General features: G+C 43.2%; 1 protein-coding gene across 2 annotated transcripts in view; it reads right to left on the bottom strand.

Annotated features, from left to right (window-relative positions):
* pitpnc1a (phosphatidylinositol transfer protein cytoplasmic 1a) overlaps positions 1 to 15,268 on the bottom strand; it is a 31,655-nt gene that overhangs the window by 3,062 nt on the left and 13,325 nt on the right. The window contains exons 1-6 of one of the 2 annotated variants that reach the window (XM_078083867.1): positions 7,765 to 7,888; positions 7,411 to 7,559; positions 5,535 to 5,623; positions 4,727 to 4,734; positions 1,901 to 1,972; positions 602 to 697 (exon numbers count right to left, since the gene is read on the bottom strand). In XM_078083867.1, coding sequence (XP_077939993.1) covers positions 602 to 697; positions 1,901 to 1,972; positions 4,727 to 4,734; positions 5,535 to 5,623; positions 7,411 to 7,538 — 393 coding nt within the window. In that variant the 5' untranslated portion in view covers positions 7,539 to 7,559; positions 7,765 to 7,888. Of the gene's footprint in view, positions 1 to 601; positions 698 to 1,900; positions 1,973 to 4,726; positions 4,735 to 5,534; positions 5,624 to 7,410; positions 7,560 to 7,764; positions 7,889 to 15,268 lie in introns of those variants that run through there. The other variant, XM_040191226.2, reaches the window with a different exon arrangement.

Genomic DNA, 15,268 nt, shown 5'->3' with positions numbered 1-15,268 from the left:
TTCTTGTGCATTGTTGAGTTGTCTCTGAAAAAACAAGATATTTACATTGGCCACGTGACATCCCCTTTTAACCCTGGACGGAAACGTTGTGCTATTTTTAGCTGTGAGAGGACAAGAGCACCATAAAGCCTGGTGGGAGTTTTGTATATATCTGTGTGTGTGTAAGTGGAGGTGTCAATAATAAAACACCACAGCAGTGACATCATAGCCCCCTGTGATTATTAATAGCTCAGCTTTTTATGACCATCACACCCTGACAGACGGGCAAACACACACACACAAATGTCAAATCAACACAGCTAATGTCCATTACCCCCCCCACCCCACATCCCCTCACATAAACATGTATTTCAATCACTTAGGAGGCAGATGGCCAGCTGGTGGTCAGAAATTAGCTTGCGCTGCAGGAGGGATAACACTATTCTAGCTCTCTGCTCACACCTCGTCCCTTCTTCTCATTTTTTATTTGTGGACTTGTTTGCTCTACTTTTTGTGCTTCCTCCTTTGTGTATTCATTCGTCCAGCGCTCTTCTCGCTCATACAAACATATTTATGTAAATATATATTTGTATCAGGAGGTGGATGACTTGACTGCCCTCACCTCTGACTCCTTGTAGTGGCGCTCGGGGATCTCATCATAGACGATGTCCACGAAACACACCTCTGTTTCCTCGTCTTTGGGCTCGCTGCAAAAGATCTAAGAAACAGGGAACAGTTCATTGCGCGTGCAGGATGTAATCAGGATGAAATCAGTAGGCGTCTACGCTGGTTCTGATGTGTCCACTGTCGCTTTGCACGGTTGAAATGGCGCAGCTTCACACACTTACTTTCGGAAAGGGGAAAAGGACATTAAATATTAAACAGAAAAGCAGATGTTCAAAGGCGTATGTGGCAGATGGACGATGACATGATGTCGTGTTGGGTCTTAAAAATGCAGAGCACAGGTTTCCTTCCATCTGGCTTTAATAAAGTAAATGAAAAGGATGTTTGTGACTCACTCCGTGATTTCTTCCTGTGTCTCACACAGGAACACAGGAACAGCAAAGCAATGACATCCTGTTATCTGCTCCGTTACTTGATCCCACTTTTCACACACAGTCATGCAGATGTAGCGGGAATGGGAAAACGACAGTGAGAGGGTCGAAGAGAGTATTAAAACGGACGAAGGAGACGAATGAAAGGAGAAAAACACATACTGCACAAATGGGACAGGAGGTGTCAACTCGACAGCAGAAGGAAGAAACACTCACATCCCAAAAAACACCTCGGCTTGTTACAATCAATTTCCAATGTGAAGTTATGAGCGTCTGTGAAAGCATACTGGGTTCCCCCGAGCCACCACTAGGTGGAGCCGCGGCCTTTCCTTTTCAGCCACAGAATGGATCCATGGAGGTAGTATTGCATAACCTTGCGACCCCCCTGCCACCAATGTGTTAAGTGGTACTGAGGGAGCGGTGGAGAACAAGCTATGTGGTATCAACTATGCTGTACCTACATGCTGCCAATATGAGGTTTCAAAAAATGTCGATCATTAGAATATAATTAGTCGTTCATTAGAATGAAGTGAAATGATTAAATGGTGCTGTGATGGAATTTTCCACTTGGCGGTTGATTGTCATGTAGCTACAGAACCGCAGCAGGTAGTTTATTGCTAATGAAGTCTTACTATTGCTGTTCTGACTGACCTGCAGCCAAGTCACATACTGAAAAAAATGTTAGCAAATGCTTGACCATACGGGGTAAAAACCTTTTATGGGATGTGTGCAAAACGTATTTAAATGAAAATGAACCGAAAACTGAAGGACTGGGGATTGTGTGGAAAAGCCACAATGAGATCCCTTTTGTTAGTTTTTTTCACAAGATACATTCCCAGCCATGCGACACGCTGAGCTCTACTCACATCATTATTGCTCCCTTTGTTGTCCTCGTACTTGGTCTCTATGTGGATGGAAAACTTGGGCAGGAAGGAGCACTGGGCGGGAGAGACACGAAAGGAGAGTGAGCGATTGATACGAAGAGATAATCACATTGCATAGGATTGCACCGGAGTGACACGTGAGGCTAATCGTGCGTCTCGATTGTGTTCAACCAGATGAGCAATAACGATTACCACTGTGTAGATTTACCGCACTTCTCTTTCTTCAACACCACACGCACACAACCTGAGACGGAGTAATTACTTCCTTATGCGCCCACACTTCTCTTTAATATCTTTGGTAATATTGACTGGCATTCATCAGCAGTTTGATTAGATCAAAATGTAACACGTTCTAGTATTATAGCACCAAAGAATACTGGTTGCATAAACTGTTGATGTGCATGCTGGCGTGTGTGCATGTGAATGTGTGTCTGTGTGTTCCACAGCAGGACAAAGACAGCCAGAGGGATGAGGAAACGATGAGCTGCTGCAGGATTGAGTCCCGATATCTGCAGAGGAGTTCACACCTCTGGTGTCCTCGTCTTGGTTACGTGCCTAAAATAGGATACGTGATTAACACCAGCTTAAGTGATATTGACGGTTTGTACATTTGCTATTTATCTATTATATTGTATGATCGATATCTAACCCAGTGTTTTTCAACCAGTGTGCCGCGGCACACCAGAGGCTGTCAGGTGTGCCGTGAAAAAAAAATCATTTTTTACATACTGTCACTTCATTGGTGAAAAAAAAAGAGCTAACTTGTGTTCGTGTGTGTATGTCGTATGTCGTTGGTGGTATGAAGGCTCAATACTCCCCTCTGCCTGTGGGTGGCGGTACGCAGCGTAATTAATAGGCAAATTTGCTGAGGCGACAATTTAAAAAAGTGAGATTTAAGGCCGGCGCATGCTTCTGCGCCTGCGTATGCGTCGTTGCGTCGACGCACTCGTTTCAATTCATGGTTCTGCGTGTGTTGCAGAGCAGTTCACCGCCAGAACAACAGGCGGAGTAACGTGTTTTGTTGAAGACGGCGTTTGCGGCGATCTCCCTCCGTGAATCCAACCCGCTTCTACAACCCGCCAATGACGGCTTGTAGAAGCGCTCGTATTTACGCATTTCTTCCGACAAAAGTTCTTAAATCTGATCCGTTTCTCTCGTAAACATTCTTCGTTTTAATAATGGCGGTATCGGACCAATCGCAGCCTGGTGCGCTGCGGGAGGCCTGCGTCGCAGAAAAATGGCTCGACACACGCAAGGAGGTGTGACAAGCGACGCAAGGGACAACGCAGAAGCATAAACTAGGCCTAAGATACCTGGGCATAAAGCCTGTGCCATCTTGGCATTAGGATGATGTCACGTTTAATAAAACACAACAAATAGAACACGCGTTTCCCTGATTTCTTAAGAGTATATTATGCTCATGCTGAAACTATGTTTGGGATTGATTTTCATATCATTTTCGGTTGTTGGTGTGCCGTGAGATTTTTTTCTGTGTCTTAAGTGTGCCTTGACGCAAAAAAAGGTTGAAAAACACTGATCTAACCGATATCTAATTGTCAGGACTTCATCATGCCGACTCTGTAAATCCTGCTGGAGTCTGTCTGTAGTCTGTAACATTAGCTTTATCAACGGCATTCAAGCTTCCAAAATCATAAAGGTTGGTGTTCTTTTGTGGAGATAATTTAGCTCAACTAAATGTGTGTGTATCATAAGCATTTTCTTTAACCACACAGTTTATTCACTGCAATAATGCAAAGGAAAATAATCACAGTGGCTTTTTGTCGAGTGAACAAGTGCAATGCTATCTCTCGTTGGTCTACAGAAATATGTCCTTCCTGCAGCACTCTACAGGGCTTGAAGCTGGGAGCTCATGGGAAATGCATAGGTGTGTGTGTGTGTGTGTGTGTGTGTGTGTGTGTGTGTGTGTGTGTGTGTGTGTGTGTTTGTGTGTGTGGGGAAAAAAACACAGTGCGAGAGGGAGTCGTCATTGTTACTCTGGTTATCTCGCACAGTGCAATTCGACTCTCACTGGCTTTGTGGCTCTTAGAATGTAAGACATGAGCCATGAGTTTCTGTTTTCCAACACAGTTCAGCAAATGAAATGAACTTAAGCGGACATTAGCTAATAAGCCCAAAACAGCAGGTACAACGAAGGCCAATGGGAATTTGTTACAAAATTTGTGCAAAAGAAAGAAAGATGGTGCTAGTTGAAAAGTCAGAATATCCTAGATCATTTCAAACTATCACTAATATCTGTAACAAATGTCATGTCAATTCATCAAACACTTACAGGCACAAAGACAAGCTGTTTTACAATCCAATCAATATCCTCATCCTTTGCGTCATCACCACCCTCATCTGGCTAATGATGACAAACCTTTCCCGTGAAGCAGCGTGAAAACACCATCGACACAGTCTATAAATACTAAGGACATCAGGACCTCCTTTTTCTTTAGAGGCTCTTTTGAAAACCACCATGGTTGCTGATTTGAGGATTCAAATATCAACCGGCTAGTAAGAAAATATTGTATATATTATAGCGCATATTGAAAGACGTTGTATCCCGATAGACTACAGTATAACCGGTAGGCACCACAGATGTGCACAGTGTGACGGACGGCGATAACAGACATTCCGATGTTACGATTCCTGCTGCAGACCGTATTTTCACGTACATTTGTCATCCAGCGGACGAGCAACCACTGTCCCCTTTAACCCCGTGTGTCAGCTTCTAGATCGAATGGGATTCTAGTGCGTGTTACTTCGTGTGTGCGCGGACGCGGACGCAGACACGTTAGGAGTACTCACCGTGTACTCTGACCATATTCCCAGCAGAGGCCATCAGTGTAATGGGCAGAGATAGGAGGTGTGTGATGGATGCAGACAGGTTGAAGAGAATAGAAGAATGAAACCGTATGAGAGAGATGAGAAAAAAACAAAAACAATTTAGTTCAAAACGGACAAAAGTCCATTAAGCCTGAGCAATAGCACTTCAATCTCAGCGATGGTGTCTTTGTCGGTCTCATCAAAAAATAGAAGCATAGTGTTTATGCCACACACACAGGAGGGCTCCCGTGGTGGTTTGCAGCTCTTCCAGTTACTGAAAGTTTCACATAACCCGATAGACGATGGTCACTGGTATATTTTGTTAAGCTTGTTCATGTTAATCCTTCAAACTGACTGTTTATCTTTTGGATAAACTCGCCTGTCCTCTCTCCATCACCTCCACTGTCCCTCATGACTTCCATCTCCCCTCCCTCCCGGCCCTCTGCTGATCGGGAATATTATAGAATATTGCTTGTATACCTCGTTGCCCTCCACACGATCCCTTATGATGGAGTCCAGCAGGTTGCCATGATTATAGAGGGCTGCAGTAAATGGGGATTTATTTGTGTGGAGAAAGTCATGTTATTACAAAGGTCAGAGATCTTTACAAAAAGATTGGTGGGTTGCCTAGTTTATTTTAAACCAATGCTACCATCTGTTACATAGTATAGTGCTATTTAGGTAATAATGATGGCACAAAGGGGCCTGTCTAAACATGCCTTTTCATCAACCTCTTGACTGCCCTGCTTGAGATAATTGCAGAACAAGGATGTGTAATTTAAAGCCTTACCAGTGATAGTGTAGGGGTAATAGTTCCAAGCCTTCTCTGTGACATAAAAGATTTTTGGGACCACGGCTCTGGCCCAGCTTGGCAGTTTGCTGAAACACAGAGAAAGAGCAGATGTATTTGTAAACTGAAAAGTTAGAAGATTGATGATTCAAACAACTTTCTGCACAGTAGGATTCAGCCCCCTCTCAAGGGTGCTCCACCTAGTTTCCCTCACCCAGAAAAGTCAATGATAAGCCTCCAACTGTGTGGAGCCACGGAGTGCGTACAAAGAAGTTGATTATATTGATTACACGCTCCACCCTGTAGTGGAGTTTCACCAGGGCTGCAGCCAAGTATCCGGCATCCAATTGGGCATCTAATCTAAGCGAGAGCAACTACTAAGGAAGAGGAACACCCGGAGCCAGACCTCTGGAGGGAGATTGCCGATGCAAAAATAATGAAAATAATGCACAATTCCACATGTGAAAAGAACAGATTTCTGGGACAGTGACACATTTTAACAATTGAACAGTGAATCCAGATTAGTGCAGCTTGCCTTATTACTCATTACCTCATTGCTGTGGGATGATTTTCAGCCAATCAAGATGGAAAATAGTACCATAGTTGGACACAATGCAAAAATTCCCATTCCCAATTTCACATTGAAGATAATGGTCTTTTACACCAGCCATTGATTATTTTTGCTCCCACGCTATCAACCTGGTCCTTACTTATTCTGAGTCTAGCAGCTGTAATTGAATGTGGAAATTATAAAGAGTCCTTAAGGGCCACTTGGACAAAAGGGACGGTTCCCTCCGGGCTCTCTGTCACATCTCCCAACAGTGCCTCAACTGCCAGCCACACACGCGCACACACACACACACACACACACACTGTCACACATGCATGGACTGCAGCTATAGCATGGTAACAGGTGGTTTGTGGGTGGAGAGAGGCAGGCACGGCGTCCAAAAGTGGCTGCTCAAATTATCCATCACTTACACTGACCTTATCTACCTCTGCCCACACACACACACATGCACATACAAACGCACACGGCACTAAATCTTCCCGTCCTCAGAGAGTTCGTCAATGACACTTCACATTTCCCCAAAGGCCCACTTACTTGTCACTCATGACCAAGAAAACCTTCCCTTCTCTGCCTCTCACTTCGGTTTGCTCCATGTCGCTTTCTTTTCATCTCGATCTCATTGTGTTACTTTTGGGAATCAGTGACCCAGTTGAATGTGACAACAGTATTTGATCTGATCAATGTGGGCTCCATCTTATCAGTGCGCACCGCCCTTTAATTTGAGTATAATAGTGCCAAGGCACCATTGCTCTGTAGCCCAAAGGAAAATACTTAGAAAAAAGCCAAGTCGTTTTAAGGACCTATTGTACGGTTTGATTTATATATACATTTTATTTAATCTATATTTTGTACAACATTCTACAATGTCTTCAACAGAAAAATAATCAATTCCTCTAGTTTAACAAGGCATAGGAGAAGAAAAGCTTGGAGAGATGAAAAGGGACACCCAACTACATCGTGCCCTTGCTTATTCAAGGGGACACGGCCTCGGGGAGAAGATGAAAACTCCACACAGATGGTTTCAGAGCCCCGGACCTCCTTGCTGTGAGGCGACTGTGCTTACCACCACTCCACCGTGCTGCCCTTCAGAGTAAAAGAGTAAAAATACTTGTTTATACATGCATAGTGTAAACAATTTTTAAAGAATATTTTGAAATGGGATACAAAGTTGCTATGGAGCTAGACAATAAAAGACAGGTTTCTCTTAGTGGGATTGATGTAGTATAAAACCACATTTCTCAACATTGTCAATAATTTCATTATTACTATTGCACATATGTTGCATGGCAGGAGGAAGACACTCACTTGTTGAGGTAGATTCGCTTCTCGGTGAACTGGCCTGATCCGTGCTCAGGGTCCTCGTACGGCTCGTTCTGGACCACCTCCACCCCCTCCCCACGCTCACTTTGTTCATGACTGTGTTTACTGATCATATACAGCTGGCCAATCCGGTACTGAAAGGCAGACAGGAGACAAGACAGAAAGAGAAGCTCAATGTTAGATCAATTGTTTTATCAAATACAGTGAGACAATTAAGGCAAGAGGAGGAGATCATGCTGACATCGAAACATTGCTATAGCAACAGACTCTTGAATTTACAGCTGCTATAAAAAAAGAAGGGAAAATAGCAGGATTACTGATTTCAGGAGTGGTCCTTACACAGTTGTAAAAGAAAGCAGGGGGTATTATGAGCTGTGCGCAGCATCGTGGAAAAGTCAGGGTGTCGGGTCAGGACCAAGCGGTACAACAATAGTAACTCTAGAAGCAGCAGCAGCCAGGGAGCCTGCACCCCGGCCCCACTATGGCACATAAACACCGACATCTTTCTCCCAACATTCAACGCCCCACTTGGCCTAAAGACAATGTCCATGTTGGCTCCTTCGGCGGGCCGGATCATCACGCTGCAGCTATTTTCCGTACATTTGGAAAGCGACACGCATTAAGAGTGAGACCGGTCCAGGACGGAGATTTCCGACTGCTCGTAGGCCTATTTCCGAGCCGCGGGGAAATCGATACGGCCTTGATGGTGACTTATGCCACTGTGCTGGAATGCCGAGGGGTCATGTCGGACTCCACTGCCCCACACACAAACAGAGCAAACTAATGATAGCTGCGTTAAGCAAGTGGAAAAAAGGGGATGAGGACTCCCTGGGACGCTGACTTGTGACTTCCTATCCGATCCAGCCACAAAAAGCAAGGAATGACGGACAGAGAAATTGGATAGGGGAAAAAAAGCAAAGCCAATGGGTAAGTGTAAACAAGCTCAGGAGTTAACTGCTTTTATCAATGCCACATTTTTCCATCCGCCGGCCATGAGAGAAAAGGCAAAGGGCTGAAGCGGAGTATTCCTAGCTGGAATGTTGATGGCCGTACAATTCTGACTGAACAGCTGTTGGAGTGTGGCATAATTTTTCCGCTGCAGTGACAAAGTCACAAGGCCAAGCGGGAGGATCCTGTGTTTAGACAAACACACACACACACACACACACACACACACACACACACACACACACACACACACACACACACACACACACAAACACACAACACACAAACACACAACATACATACAAGACACAGTGGCCGTGAATGATTTGAGGCAAAACAACAATAAGGAAGAAAAAAAAGCATAATCTATACAATTATCTGCTGAGACCAAGCAGCAGACAAACATATAGTATAGCTGCTGAAGATTGTGGAGCATTTAGCAGCTTAGGAGCCAGATAAGATAATCATAACAAAATAAAAAAGAGAGTGAACACATGATCGACAATAGAATGATTGTGTTGACTGTGTTAAGTATGAGGGGTTTGGACAGGGGCCAAGAAGATCATACACACGGAAAACACATATTGTGTAAAGAGAATTGACGGACAAGAATAGCAGTCACAAGGTGAAACTAAACACCAGGGGCATACTGAGGACATACTGTATACTGCGTTCAGAAATTTCATAGAAAACTATTCATCCAAAACAAATCAGGCCCATCTTTGTCCCCCTGCTTACAAAAGGGAGTCAGTCACGCTGCAATGAGTTCCCAGTATTTTGTAATCAATTGCACACTTCATTTGTATGTAATACAACAAGTGGCATTGTAATTGAGAGGGGAGGTTGATGATATTTAGACAGCTAATGGAAGAATAAGAAAGGGGTTGTCATAAGAATCAATAAATACATTTCCAGAGATTCCTGTTTGGGCAAAAAAAAGACGAGAGGGGGGTTGAACTGCACACATACATTTCCCCACTGGATGAAAAGCATCAAGGCAGAATAACCACTCAGAGGACCTCTGAATGTCTCTCTGATCACACCGATGGCCAGCCACAGTCCATTAACATTAAGCACCATCTTTCATGTTTCCCGTGGCCCATTCAGGGCTCGGACATATTGTGTAAACACAGCAGCTGTTACCGTGTTCTTCCTACCTGCCATTGTGTCCGGCCCCTGTGTGCGGTCTAACGGACGGCTGCTGCTGCTGATGAATAAGAGGCTGCTTTCATTGTTATCTTTGTTAAGTCTCTAAAGCCTCGAGTTAGAGTGGCCATCAATAAATCTCTTTATATTTCTCCCTAAAGAAAGTAGAACTATTGGGCAGGACCGTGGGCTGACAGCGAGGAGGAAGATGCTTCATTGTTAGCACAGGTCTTTTTTAAATCTACAGTTAATTTTCTTTACTTTCCCCTTTCTCGTTCTTTTTAATCCTCCCTCTCCCTCTGTGTCGCCGCCTAATTTCAGCCCTTCCATTTGTGAACACCTCTCTTCACTCCCTCCGGTACGTTTCAGCACTCGATCCTCTGCAGTCCTGACTATCATTAACTGTGGTGCCAGTGATTACTGGAGGTTGATGGCTAAACATTATCTATCATTTTGGGGTCAGAGGGACAGTGGCTGAATGAGCTGATATTATCCTGGTGTTGGTCCCCTTAGTTCCTTACTTTCAATCCCTTTGTGAAACATGTCTGTTTTCATGTTGGTCAAATAAAAAGCTACAACAAAGGCAGAAAAATTAAAACCGGGGTAAACTGTTTCCAGCTCCTTCATTTTAAATATTGTCTGTTTTTTTGACTCTATGACAAAACACAACATTTGAGGACCTCACGTTGGGCTTTTGGAAACACTGAACAAGATGGTTCACCATTTTTGGACGTTCTAGAGACCAAATGACTAACTAACTATACAATGATTTTTCAAGAAGACAACGGATTATTCAACAATGAAAACGATTGTCAGTTGCAGCTCATCTTCGGACACAGCGAGGTGAGCTGTTTCATCTTTTCCTGTCTTTATGCTAAGCTAAGCTCAGCTAACCGGGCGCTGGTTGCATCCTTTTCTTCAGAAGGGAAAATTTGAGAATAGTCCAAACTGGTGACGACTACAAAAGTAAAGTCAAATTCTATTTAAGGATTGAAGCGTCGAACAAGTTGTATGATCAAACTGTGTCGCACACGGCCTCTCTGTTCTGACGCAACAGCAGGTGGTGGGGAGCTGTTATTGTGCTGCAGCCAAGGAGTGTGTTAGTATGAGTGTAAGATAAGACTCCTGACAGAATGCACACACACACAGACACGCACAAAAACACACTTCGGATACTGGGCACAATGCATATATGTAATTAAAATGTAACCCGAGTAATTACTGCTTCATGTGCTTTGTATTCTTTATGCTCCTGCTAACTGTCTTTTCCAGTTTGATGTACTTTTTAGGGTTGTGTGTCTAAGTGCAAACAGATCACGTAGATCTCGGTTCAGCTTCAATCGTGGTTTTCAGTCACAGATCGGTAAAGTTCTAAACGTAATCCTTTTACTTTGCTATTGTCATCTACTGTGGATATTTGCATGAAGACAGGTGGAAAATATTATTATTTATTGTAAAAGGAAAATTGGAATTCAGTTTTATTTATATATTATAGTTTCATTATTTCTAAATATTGTAAGTGCTTGAACAGGTATTCATTATTTCTCTATCTGTGTTATATTACCGTGAAAACAAGTGTGTGTATTCACATTTCTCCCCAAAGAGCACATTTTCCAAAATGACATTTCACCACGTTATGATAACACTTTAAATGACTTTAAATGTTGAACGCGTTGTTGTACTTTGATTTATCATAATAGACTAGCGCCATTGATCAAATCTAAAAGTTTAATTATATCTACATTTTTAAAACTGACTTCTATAACATCAGCATACTGAAAAGTAGAGGGAAGAAAGCACATTTTGAAGGGTTTATAGTACAGCCTGTTTGATTTAGTAATAATTTGTTCAACTCCCATTAGAAAGAAGTTATGTAGACAAAAGAGATGTTAATCGGGGATTGCGCAATAGACAGAGAAAGGGGCACATTCTGACACTCCAGTAGGCCAAGGAAAACTGGGTTTAATTAAAAAATATTTTAGTATCCAAAGATATGGAGAAAGAGCTCAAAGACAAAAAGGCTATCTAAGACCATGCAAAGAACGGAATAAATCAGGTGCTGCCAACGTCACTAGCTCTGCTCTTGTGTATTTCAACACAGATTTAGTTCAATATGTAAATGATCATGGAACAGAAACAAGAAAGCATGGTGCATGAATAAAAATCGGTCACTGGCAAATTTTGCATTCTGCTGCAGCAAACTGCATATTATTTTGGGTGTTTAAGCCACCTGCAGCGAGCAACAGTTAATCCAGGTCTTTTTACGCAGTGTCAATTTACACTCGTGTTGTGAAAAAAGAAGAAGCCGTGGAGCCTAAATAAAGGCTTCACGTTGGGTTAAGGGTGTAACACAGAGCTGAAAAGCTAGCCTACACAGAGCCGGTGCAGGCATATGCAACGAATAGAATGAAAGCCAATCTGTTGTGCAAGAGGTGCAGGTGAAAGTCGAGTCTGATGCTCTTGGATATTCTAGATGAGGGCTGAGCCAATTGGGGGTGGTGTGAATTTAATCACAAAATGCAGCATTGGTTGTCGCAGACACACCTGGAGGGGACTTTCTAATTTCCAGGAGACATCTTTATTTATTAAAGAATAAATTAAATCTAGTGAAAGTGAATATTTACTTCTTTTTTTTCGACTCGGGTGTGATGTGAAAAAAGAGAGAGATTTCATTTATTTCAGGCGATGTCACTGAGCCTTATGGTATCTTCTCCAGCTTTATTTATTAAGTTTCATTCCCTTTGTTTCTTCACAGAAAATGTTTGTGAAATCCATCCTTGTATTATCTCATCTGCCCATATGGTGGATGGATTATTCTTATATTTGTGGGTGCACTGATAGGAATATAAACACTCCTCTTCTCACAGCAGATGCACACAAACAGTGCCAAATTAAATAATTCCAAAATGTTAACGGAGAAAGTTGTTTCCGTTGGCAAAGGTTAATCCCAATTTATCAAACCATATGTGAACACCCATGCTTCACAACTTGGGACACAAATACATTCAGTACTCGGACCAATCTAGCATAAATCATCCAACGTATGCGTTGCGTATCTCAACTCCTATTAGATGCCTTTTTACATTAAATATACCTGAATATAATTAGATCTGTACGCAACATCTCTACGAATGCAGCTGCAACAAACGGTCCCAAAATCTTGCAGCAGACGAAGCACACAACAAATGATCCACGTAGTGGCTTACTAACGAGTCACAGTGCTGCAACACTACGTTGTGTCTTTAGGCAGTGTGAGAGAGTAAACATCATTTACTCCTTCATCTCAGACTTAATGAAACCACACACCAGCATGGTAAACACACGACTGCTAAATATCTTGCATACAGATCATAGAGCACCATTACAAGTACCGCCGGAGGCCTGGTGGCTGGCAAAGAGGTCCTAGAGCTTATACCCCGGCATAAATTACATTGTGCTCCAGGGTTGTGCTGTGTCAGAGGAGTGGGAGTCCTCTATCACAAAGAAATGTGCGAGCAGGACGGATCCACAGAGTTTAGAAAGTCGAATGTGAATATCTCCTGCAAGGGAGAACGTGAAAAGGCTGCTCTTTTCCATGTGATAGACAGAACCAATACGTGATAGACAGAGCTGGTCAGAAAAAAAACGAGCAAAAAAGAGAGATATTTATACATCAGAAATGGCAAATTAATCTGTGTTCTAGAAAAACAATCAGCATAGACATCTTGTTAAGACCAAAATATCATTCAGTGCTTGCACAATCGTAAGGAAAACTCTGGAAATAATAGTAATATGAGGCTGGAAAATAGAAAATATATCAACACAACAAAAGCTGTGGTGCTGCTAATGCCTAACACACACACTCACACACGCAGAGCTAATATCATCAGCTGAACGTAGTCATTCGGTGAGAGGGGCACACATGTCCTTGTCACTAACAACACATCTAACTGAATACTTTCTCACAACCAAATCCGAATTCCATTGTAGCACAAGGACTATTGTCCTTGTCGCACAAGTATGACACAGACACACACACCACGCTGCTGTTTCAGCAAAAGAGAGAGCGTGCTGTTGAGAGCAAGCGCATATGACTGACTGTCTGTGGCTCTATTCACGCCGAATCAGCAGAATTTGAAGGTGAGCGTCGACTCCCTGGAAAGGTTTGTTAAATCCGCAAGCTATTGCATTGTGGGTCAAATGGGCAGTGCATGAGGATGCCAAAGATGTCAGCGGGCTCAGGGAAGCAGTGTGTGTGTGTGTGTACCGTCCTAATCATACTCGAGAACTCAGTCAGTCAGAGCAGAATCCCGAAGCGATGGAGCGTGACGTGTCTGAGAGCAAGATGGGTGTCAGCTGCTTTTCTTCCAGGAGGACCAGGAAGTTCAGATTGCATTTTGAGTAGTCAAGTGTTGCAGGAATTCATTATACGGGACTCCTTCTGTAATCACGTACAACATGGATGGAACAGACCACATAGCCTATTCAGCTCCTATATCTATCTAGGGAAAATTGAAATACCTCTGCTATAGCGTTCATAAAATCCCGTTGACCTGTACGTCGCTTTGGATAAAAGCGTCCGCTAAATGACATGTAATGCGCCCCCCCCCCAACATAATTTATTCTGCATAACTACGTGGTTGATGCGCTGCAACCATATCAGCATTTTGTTCAGGTATTGATTTTATCAAACGAAGGTTTGACATTTCCCGTTAACCCCTCACGGGATTTGTATCACTGGGTAAGACGTTACTTTAGCAGTGGCAACTAAGCATTATGAATGGCTTGAAGTGGATATGGCAGCAGCCGTGTTCCACAGAGAGTGGTCTTCTTAAAGCCACTTGCCAGGAGCAAAAGACTGCATTAAATAAACAATGTCAAAGAGGTGGGGAGAAGCATAATTTATTAATACTGATTGTTGCAAAGGGGGGAGGGAGCCCTCCCCTGTCGTGCATCCCTCGCTACCCCTTTTTGCTCTCTTGCTCCACCCCCTCCCACTTCTCACTCTGCGTCTCTGCAGTGTGTGAGGTCAATGAACCGAACATTACATAATGTCAGGATCGCTCACCGTGGATCATTTTTACTCCCTGCCAGGCAGCACAGGACTCGATCGAGGGCAGCGGTTTCTCTCTGGCTTCGCCCATTTTCTCGATCCTCTTCCCTTTTTGCGTGTCACTTTCGGCTGAAAGCTTTTCTCCGCCCAACATTTTCTACTTTGCACCATTAGCTCTTTCCCTCTCATACTCACTGTCTTTGCCTCTTAGCCGCTCTCCCGATACTAGTGGAACGCGACTCCTCATTTCAAGTCCCACGATATTACCTCTGACAATATTTCACAACCAATTACATTAGGCCTTGACTGGGCTGCCCGGGACTGCAGTATATAACTGTGTAGCTTTTAAGTACTCGTTGATGCAATGCCTGCATAAAAAGAAAAGAAAATATTATCGGACTGTGATTTATTTCATGGTTCTCAGATGAATCCTAATAACTGTGGTGATGTTGTGACTTTTGTTCAGGGGTGACAATGTGGCTGGTTTGAAATGTTGTAAGCGTTAGATGCCATAACTAATCCAGCGGTACTAATGGTATCCACATCATCCTTGGCTGTGCTTTGTGCTTATTATCAGTACAGTCTCAAGGAGCCGGTAGCATTACTCAGGACTTGTCCTAAAACATGGAGATTTCAGTCAAAAAACAGTAAGAAAGCATTTGGTGTTTGGCCGCTGACACCCTGAAATGAAGGTTCCCTTAATACACTAGGTCGAAC

This window comes from Gasterosteus aculeatus, chromosome 11, assembly GCF_964276395.1.
Source record: "Gasterosteus aculeatus chromosome 11, fGasAcu3.hap1.1, whole genome shotgun sequence".
Classification (NCBI taxonomy): Eukaryota; Metazoa; Chordata; class Actinopteri; order Perciformes; family Gasterosteidae; genus Gasterosteus; species Gasterosteus aculeatus.
The sequence above is the reverse complement of the archived record's forward strand: the minus strand, read 5'-3'. Positions and strand labels throughout refer to the sequence as shown.